Source organism: Calidris pugnax, unplaced genomic scaffold (assembly GCF_001431845.1).
Source record: "Calidris pugnax isolate Ruff unplaced genomic scaffold, ASM143184v1 scaffold24, whole genome shotgun sequence".
Lineage (NCBI taxonomy): Eukaryota > Metazoa > Chordata > Aves > Charadriiformes > Scolopacidae > Calidris > Calidris pugnax.
In genome coordinates, this window is record NW_015090922.1 from 5,375,856 (window position 1) to 5,385,509 (window position 9,654).

Below are 9,654 nucleotides of genomic sequence, written 5' to 3' on the forward strand. Positions count from 1 at the left end.
TGTTTTGAGGCTTCAGTTTTCAGGTCTCTCCTTAAAAGTAGGCCAAAGCAGTGCAATTCAGAATAAGACCTAGTTCACTAAAATCAATCATACAAGCCTTTGGTTTACTTCTTTGGTTTCCACTGCCTATAATCCTTTTGAACGAGGAATTCTTAATTTATTCCCCGTTCATTTCCAACATATATTCTGATTGAAGTGTCTGTTTCCAATAAAATAATCCAGATGTCAGACCATTTTTGCCATACTCTTTTGAAAGGGAAAATACTCTCTTTGTCTATGTGCTTGTCTCTTAGCCTAACCATGCAGACACCAGCAGATAGTTCTGTTCAGGAAAGACAGGCAAAAAGGTGGTCGTAATTAAGTATATTTGTTCACCCTACACAGGGAGGACAAAAGCAAGTATCGGGGGCAATTTCAATTCTAGACTGCAAAAGGATGGGAATTCTTGCTGGGTGAGGGACAATTTCCATGGGGTGCTTGTATTTTAAGCAATGAGCTTTTTGACATGTCACCTTCCTGTGTTTTTTCATAACAATTATACAGAATCACAGTGTGGGTGAGCACTTTGCAAAAACGTTAAGTTTTCCTATGTAAATCTGGCATACATTTCAAGCAGGAGAGGAAGGGATTCTGTGATTCTGAGAACAGATCACCTGTCAATAAACACTGAGGTGTTTTTTGTGGGGCTTTCGGATTGGCCATACAACCTAGATAATAAATTCCTTTTATTTGAGGCATAATCCAGATTAGGATTTTGTTGTCGTTACGTAAAGCAAAAAACCGTTTTGCCTGCTGTTCTAACTCTTCATCCTACCCAGTTCTACAATTTTCTAAACTGATTCGGCTAGTTTGGGTTTGTGAACTGCTCAGCTCTATGGAATCACAAACGTCACAGCAATTGCTGTGATCCAAGTACTTGTTGATATTTGCCTCTCTGGGATGCTTTATCAGCACCTTAATGTGTCTGGTCACTGCTGCATACTCCCTCATGCTAGATTCACCATAATAATTTCTTCCTTTGTGTTGCCTGACTTTTCTGGCATGAAGAAGGACTTCATTTGAGACCTCTGGGTTTCTACCAGTTTTTAGTGATGTTATGTACAAAATACAAACATACCAGCCTTTAACTTTCCTCAGACCAATATTTTGAGAGGTCTCCTTGCCCTCAGTTCGGGTGCTTTCCTGTCTTGAGCTAGCTGTCACCCTTTCTGGTGTGTTACAAATGGTTCTGGGTGGCTGGATGTTTGTTTGCTGCATTTAAGATGAAGTTTGAATTTTAAACAAGGTAGATTGTAATCTGAATTTCTGTCCGGACCTTGTGGTGCTTTTCTTGGACAAAAACTCTAGTTTTGTCCCATTTCTGCACAATGATGCAATCAATTGGCTGATCAGAAGAGGTAGAATTTATTTTCCCATCCTGTGATGGCGAAACAAAGCATTCACAAGGCTAAAAAGGATTCTCAAAGCAGAGCTCAATGTGTCCATGTTCTTGTTTGTTGATCTCACGGTCTCCCATTTCAGCACTGATCAGTAACAATTTCCCCCACTTCCAGAGTGAAATCCCGTGTTCTCAGCTGTGCGTTGTATCAAGAAGCCTTGTGCTTGTCTGTTGAGCTCTTCAGTTTCACCAGCCTGTGATCCTTTTATTACAGGGCATTTATGATCAAATTCTTCTCGCTTTCAAATGACACCGCTTTCAAATTACCCTGTTTAATTTCATTCTTTATATAGGCACTGTTTCTTAAGTGTATTGCATCTGGGTATAGGTTTTCTCTGGATATTACCTGTGTAGGATGTAATTGTAAATTATCCAGACTGTCTACAAAGCCGCTTTACAAAAATAACACAAAAACAAAAGAAAAGGGGTTTTCTTGGATCTAGGAAGAACATTCAAAATCTTTGTACCTAATTTATAATTCAATTTCATATTGTCTATAGAATTATTTCTTTGTTTCTGGATTGTCACACAGACTCTGCATTTCCTTAAAATATAGTGGTTCTTGTTGACGTTGCCCTCTTACAAGTGTGGATTGGGTTTATTAGCAGTAAGTTAACCTGCTCTGAATTCACATCTGCCAAACTGTAGTTACTGAAAAGATTTCTCTTTTATTTCTCCTTCTCTTTTCCCCTTGGCTAGTTCAGCGTTTTCAACCATTTTCCTTATTTTCAAAGGCTTACACCTCAGGGATTAAGATCTACATTCGTTTAATATCGGGAATAAAGAGGAAGTTCCAGACTGCAAGGCTAAAACTTGAAGAAGGATCTTTGTAGAGATTAATATTTTCCTGAGCAATCTGCAAGCTGAATCATGGTCTAATTAAAAAGCACAGATTTAGTGGGTTTGCATTTAAACATTAGCAGAGCCTAGAATGCTTAAAGCTGAAATGAGTTTGAATCTTTTCCGTAAATGAGAAGTTAAATTGTCACGGTAATTCAATTAAATAATTTTTAAATCTTTCAAGCCCAATCGCCATTTTAAAAGAGCAGTTTGAATTGGTAATCAGTGTTTGGAAGCGCCCCTCTCTGCTGTTTTTTTCTTACCCTATTTCCTGTGACAAAGTCTGTTTCCCAAAACACGGCTTCCTCAGCTCTGCTCCATCAACCGCTGCTTGGCAGCCGAGTGCTCGCGTTAGGCCAGTGGAGGGCTGGCTGCTCACGTTCTCCCCAGCTGCTAAATTGATTTCAAAGACAGCAACAAATATATTAAATGCTTTACTACTATTACTTTTCCGTGTAAGCAATTGCTCTGTTTACTGGAGGGACGGTATACAATCACCCCTGCAAGGAGAGGATAAGATTCCTTTTTTTAAGATGTTTTTTTTTAAGAAGTTTGAGGGTGTGGAGCGTAATAGCTGTATCAGAGGGCAGGTTTTGATTCTTCTTGCATTTTCTGTGGGTCCTCTCTTCCTTGTTTCTCTCCTCACTTAGTTTCTGTATAAGAAATATATAGAGTATATATATTCCTAGTGCTGCATGCCAAATTGTGTCCAAACTGCAGAGCTAGAGATATCAGGGAAGTTTCATCTCTGTGTAAAAAAATGTATGAGTCTGGATCCATCCATCTACTTGCAAATTCAAACATGGTCATAGCTACAAATACTGATTCTGGGAAGAATCAGACTAGGGTTAAGAACTAAACACAGTCAGGTTCTCAAGAAAGAGCTGTCTCTTTATGTAGCATGGTAGAAATATTTTCTCAAGAACAGTCCGTTTTCAACTCACCAAGCATTTTGTTGCTGCTAAAATGCTCCTGTTTGGTTCCCCAGCACTGTGATTCTGGGGAGAGGAGGAAAAGATGTGTAGTTTCTGCAGAAACTGTGTATGGTTTATGGAAAAATGATTTGGAGTAGCACATCGTGTGTTCGGTAGCACAACGGTGAATATCCAAGGAGTTAGAGAGAGACTAAAGAGTCAGGGAGTAAAGATGACAGTTTGTTTGGAGTTTGCATTCCAAATGAAGCCTGGTGGTCGGACACTATGCTTAAGACATCAGTTACATTTGTGTGTGTGTGTGTTAGCCTGTCTGTATCGATTACATCTGTTTGCAAGACACAAAATTCAGGGATTTTCTGTTACTGACATAGAATTATTTAATAGAATTGCTCTATTAGAAAACTATCAAAAATGTATGGATTTGGGGAATGGTCTCACATTAATTAGAACTAAATTTTGCTAGAGGTAAAATTTCCCTGTCATCATTTTTAAAATGTTGTAGTCTTCTTTTTCCCTAAGAGAGATATTTTTGTGTTTCTCTGCTTTCAGCACAGAGCACCTTGATGTGCAGTATCACATCCCTGCAGCGTATGTCTTAACTGCGTGCTTCTTAGAGCATGTATTCGCTAAGACTCAGAATTATTAAACATGTAAAATTCCCATAGGACTCCATTATGTGTAATTAACAGATAAACTGTCATCAGAATCAATAAAACGTGCTAAATGATCCAAACTTGTATATAATTAAGTGTCTGTTTTAGAGCAGGAGCTGTAACTTTTATTTTTTTTCTTTTCAATTTGCACATTTGTTTTGACAATAGAAGCTGGAACATTTTGTTAACCTGTTACTTACTGGTTTGTGTTTTGGTTTATATGTTTGTGTTTGAAAAGAGACAGGTATTTACTGTTTGGCTTAATTATCTGAGGAAATAGTTGCACATCAGCTTTTAAGAAATTAATCTTAGATGCATCTTAATTCTCTGAATGTAATTCAGATATTTGAAGCACGTGCAAAATTTGATGATGTTATCATCAACAGGGTAAAACATAAGGCTCTGTCAAAATACCGATCCAGGGCATTAGATTGCTTAATTCAAGTCTTGGAAAGATGATAGAAGTGGGTTCTTCACCATCCAACTCCTCAGACATTATTCTGAGTGGGAACAGGAGCTTTATTCGAAACCCAAAAAATAAGATGCAAAGCAGTGTTGTAGTAACTAGAGTTTTCAAGGATATACTTTAATGATGACACGTCCCAGGTTCACCCTGAGCTAAGCTCCCACAGTGTAGCCTCTCCCTAGGACCTGTACCCCCTCACAGCAGTTGTATTTTCATACGGTGTTTTATTGGCTTGGTAAATTGTGTGGAGTATCCAAATCTTGGTAGCTGATAGGAGCTGTTTGGTGGCCTCTTTCACCTATGACTGTTCTACCTTACTTGCATTCACCTCACTTTGGACCACAGCAGGGCTTTTTTGGCATTTATGACTACATAAAAGTCAGAGAATTAGGGCTGCTCGTCCGAAGTCATCTCAGCATGGTCCAGTAACTGCGTGTTCTTCCCTTTCTGTATCTATGCTGTTGAGGGTTTTACAGTTATTTCAGTTAAATCTTTTCTTTTTATTTCACACTTCCATTGCTTTAATCTTTCCAGGTCATGTAGCAGTTTAGTTTAGTTCCTCGTGTGCATTGTGTCTAGGCTTGTCACTCAATACTTACACCACCAAAACATCTCACCTGGAAAGGTACAGGGCAAGGTGCTTACTTTGAGTGATTTAAAAAAATGCAAAACCCCAACCATAACAACATAAACCACCCTGTGAGTGGGTGAGAGAGAAGGATTACACCTTGTAGGAGATGTTAGCTTCACAGAGAAAAAGCTGTTCAAGAACATATTAAGTGTTTCCTGTCTGTCTAAAGATGCCCGAGGGAGAAAAATTTGCTAAACCTATCAGGAAATTGCATGAGACCTGCTTGTCCCTGGTGTCAGTGCAGTGGTCCTAATCCCACCATCAGAGACCCTCAGCAGGGGGTAACGACCACGGCTTCCGACTCCATGGCCTTGGAGCTTTTCCATAGCAGGGCAGTCATTCGTGCTTCCCTGGTAAAATGCAGGCCCCGGTTCATACTGCCCTTTGGGACCATCGCTGCTTCAAAGCTGTAGCTGGAAGAGGTGGTTTACGGAGCAGCGAGGGCAACCACTTCACTAGTTGGAGGTGGATGAGGAGAAGGATTGCTTACACGAGAGTTAATTACGCATTTTTAGTTGCACAGTGGTTCCAGATATTTTCCTGAAGGTCAATATAGAAATTAGAGGGCGATCATCTTCCTTCTTTGTGGCAGGGGAAGGACAGAACCAGTGACAGTGTTGTGCGGCCGTAGACTGATGTGACGTTTGGCACCTTGAACTGAAACCTCCTGTCGCTCCTTTGTTTTGCAGACTCAATGCACATAGAGGATGTTGAGGCGGTGCAGAAACTTCAGGACGTCTTACACGAGGCTCTGCAGGATTATGAGGCTGGGCAGCACATGGAAGACCCACGTCGCGCAGGCAAGATGTTGATGACCCTCCCGCTTCTGAGGCAAACCTCCACCAAGGCTGTGCAGCATTTCTACAACATCAAACTGGAAGGCAAAGTCCCCATGCACAAACTTTTTTTGGAAATGCTGGAGGCCAAGGTCTGACTAAAGCATCATGGGCTTTCCCATCATGCACGTTTTAAAAAAAAAAAAAAAAAAAAAAAGGGAAAATAAACAGGATAATAATGGCAAAGAAACTTAGTGTTTAATTAAGGAAAAAATGACTGCACTGATATTTAGCAGCAAGACTGTGAAGCAGCTTTCAACTTTTTCTTCTGTGTCTTTCTGATGCAGTTTTTCTTTTCCTTTTCCTTTTCTCTCTTTTCCTTTCTGTTCTTTCCTTTCCTTTTTCCTTTTCTCTTTTTTTCTTTGCTGCTGAACTTTTTAAAAGAGGTCTCTAATTGAAGAGAGATGGAAGCCAGGCCTGCCAAAGGATGGAAATCCATAATATGGATGCCAGTGAACTTATTATGAACCATAATGTCCCCAATGACAAAGGAATCAAAGAGAGAACCACCGTACCTAGCAGTACAGTACAACACGATGAACTGACTGAATGCAGTATTAGATTTCATAGGAGCAGTCTCTAATTAGACGACTAAGCGACGATGCATCGGCTGCTTCTTATCATTGCATTTTCCATCTAGATCAGTTACAGCCATTTGATTCCTTAATTGTTTTTTCAAGTCTTCCAGATATTTCTTAGGTTAGCTACAATGTAACTTTTTCAGGGAATAGTTTAAGCTTTATTCATTCATGCAATACTAAAGAGAAAGAAATACTGCATTTTTGTGCTGGCTTGAACAATGATGAACAATAATGAAGGACATATGAATCCTGAAGGAAGATTTTTTTAAATGTTTTGTTTCTTCTTACTAACGGAGATTTTTTTGTACCAGCTTTACCAGTTTTCAGCCATTTATTAATGTGGGAATTTATCTTACTAAAGCAATAGTTGAAGGGAAGGTGCATATTATCACGGATGCAATTTATGTTGTGTGCCAGTCTGGTCCAAAACATCCAGTTTCTTAACATGAGCTCCAGTTTATAACTAAATGTTCACTGACTCAAAGGATTAGATTACACCTACAGTATATCCGAGTAGTCTAACATATAAATACTCCATGTCAAATACCAACCCGTAACGGTGTTAGGAGACAGCGACTGTACAGAGGTATAGTTGCTACGTGATTTCTAACTGCTTCAGTTGCAAATGAACGAGATACTGCCTGTTTGCAAAACTGTAACCTCACACGCAGAGAAACCCTCCGAACCAATAGTAGCTTAGAGGCAATAAGGCAAATGCCGACGTTTGCAAAATTAAGAAATCAGAGTAGTAGACTTCTGACCAAATTGAAGAATTTAACACTTCTATACCTTATTTATTGATTTAGATTTTATTTTGTAAATGGCAATCTTTAACAAGTAGCTAAACCAGTATATGTGCTTTTCAACCAGTATTGTCACAGCATGAAAGTCAGTCAGTTTCAAGACTGTTACGAGGTGTAATCTAATGTATAAACCGATTAGATGCCCCCAGAAAACTACAGTCGCTAAATAACCAATAAACAATAACCTCCATCAAATGCTATACCAATGTACCAGTGTTAGTAGCTGCTCCCTGTACTATGTGAACATCCTTATTCTATGTACACAGATGTAATTAAAATTGTAATCCTAACAAACAAAAGAAATGTAGTTCAGCTTTTCAATGTTTCATGTTTGCTGTGCTTTTCTGAATTTTTATGTTGCATTCAAAGACTGTTGTCTTGTTCTTCTTGTGGTGTTTGGATTCTTGTGGTGTGTGCTTATAGACACAGGGTAGAATTAGAGACAATATTGGATGTACAATTCCTCAGGAGATTACAGTAGTATATTCTATTCCTTACCGGTAATAAGGTTCTTCCTAGTAATAATTAAGAGATCGAAACTCCAAACAAATACTCGTTATGAACAGATACACATTGAAATCATAATATTTTCAAAACAAGGGATAATTTCTGTAACAGTTTATTATAGAATACCAATGTATAGCTTAGAAATAAAACTTTGAATATTTCAAGATTATAGATAAGTCTAATTTTTAAACGCTGTAAATATAGCTTTTATTCAATCATCTCTCAAAATGTTGTTATTAACTCGCTCTGTGTTGTTGCAAAACTTTTTTGGTGCGGAAAAGTTTCCAAAACTATTGCTACGTTGTGTGCTTTAAACAAAATAACAATGGGCTGATGCTCCATCGGCCTCGTGCTAGGAAAAAAAAAAAAAAAAACTGTGTATCTATCATTAGCTATATGGGACTATATTGTAGATTGTGTTTTCTCAGTAGAGAAGTGACTGTAGTGTGATTCTAGGTAAATCATCATTAGCAATTCATTCAGATGGTCAATAACTTGAAATTTATAGCTGTGATAGGAGTTCAGAAATTGGCACATCCCTTTTGAAAAATGTCAAAAAAAAAAAAATACAACTCCTGGGAAAAAGGTGCTGATTCTATAAGATTATTTATATATGTAAGAGTGCAAAAAAAAGTTTATTTTCCAGAAAGTTTGTGCAGGGTTTAAGTTGCTACTGTTCAAGTACACTATATATATATAAATATATAATATAAATATTGTTTTTGCTGTATCACGTTAAAGAACTTGGGCTTCAGGGTCAAAAGCCGATCGACTAGAAGTATACAAAAACACACAAAAAATGGAGATGTGTTAAAGGCACACGGTGCAAACTTTAGTTTTCATTTTCCGTAATTTTTTGGAGCTGCAAAAGAACAAGTATCTCAAGACTGTAACAGCATTACCTGAAACATAGCTAAAAGAATTGCACGGGCTTTATAATGTTGTTCATCTTAAACCTTGCTGGAGAAGAGTTCTTTCAAGACCACTTACTTAATGTGAAGTGTTGGGAAAATTTCAAAGGGTGTATGTTTTAGCCATAACGATTTAATTTCTATTTTTGCTTCATTTTTTAATTTTTTCTTATTTAAAGCAATATGATTGTGTAACTCCCAGAAGTTACACATTTGTTTCAATCAGATCAGATTGTTGTATTTATTCCACTATTTTGCATTTAAATGATAACATAAAAAGATATAAAAAATTAAAACTGCTATTTTTCTTATAGAAGAGAAAATGGGTGTTGGTGATTGTATTTTAATTATTTAAGCGTCTCTGTTTACCTGCCTAGGAAAACATTTTATGGCAGTCTTATCGTGCAAAGATCGCAAAAGGACAAAAAAAATTAAACTGCTTATAATAATCCAGGAGTTGCATAATAGCCAGTAGTTAAAAACGAAACAAAACAACAAATAAAAACAAACATGTCTATAGCTGTAGATGGGCTTCACATCTGTATAGCAATCAACTGTATATTTTTGTGATGTGTATCATACCGTGTGCTCCAACCAATGTCCATTTGTGTAAATGTATTTATTTTATATTGTATATATTGTTAAATGCAAAAAGGAGATATGATTCTGTAACTCCAATCAGTTCAGATGTGTAACTCAAATTATTATGCCTTTCAGGATGATGGTAGAGCAATATTAAACAAGCTTCCACTTTTGATTGCTTTTATTTTATTTTTTGTGTTGTGGGGGTTTTTTTGGTTTTATTTTCTTTTTCGTAGAAGGAAACGGAGCAATTAGCATTACCTTTTGTTACTTACAGTCGAAGAGGAGCCAGCGGTATCCCTTCTCCCTTAAAGTACAATATGAGTGTAAATAAATGCTATATAAAGCCTTGTCAGAATGAATTCCAGTGTGGTACAAGACATTTTGCATACTCTTAAATATGCAAAATGTCTCATAGCACATTAGAATTCAGGCTGGCAGGCCTTTATATAGCACTTATTTAATCTTAAA

The 9,654-nt window shown here is 37.5% G+C and overlaps 1 protein-coding gene across 9 annotated transcripts in view; it reads left to right on the forward strand.

Moving 5' to 3' along the window:
- The window catches only part of ESRRG (estrogen-related receptor gamma), a 396,968-nt gene extending 387,612 nt beyond the window's left edge, over nt 1–9,356 (forward strand). For all 9 annotated transcript variants that reach the window (XM_014950743.1, XM_014950739.1, XM_014950742.1 and 6 more), the window contains one exon: nt 5,653–9,356. In XM_014950743.1, the coding sequence (XP_014806229.1) occupies nt 5,653–5,897 (245 nt within the window). In that variant the 3' untranslated portion in view covers nt 5,898–9,356. The remainder of the gene's footprint in view (nt 1–5,652) is intronic.
- The last annotated feature ends 298 nt before the right edge of the window (nt 9,357–9,654 follow it).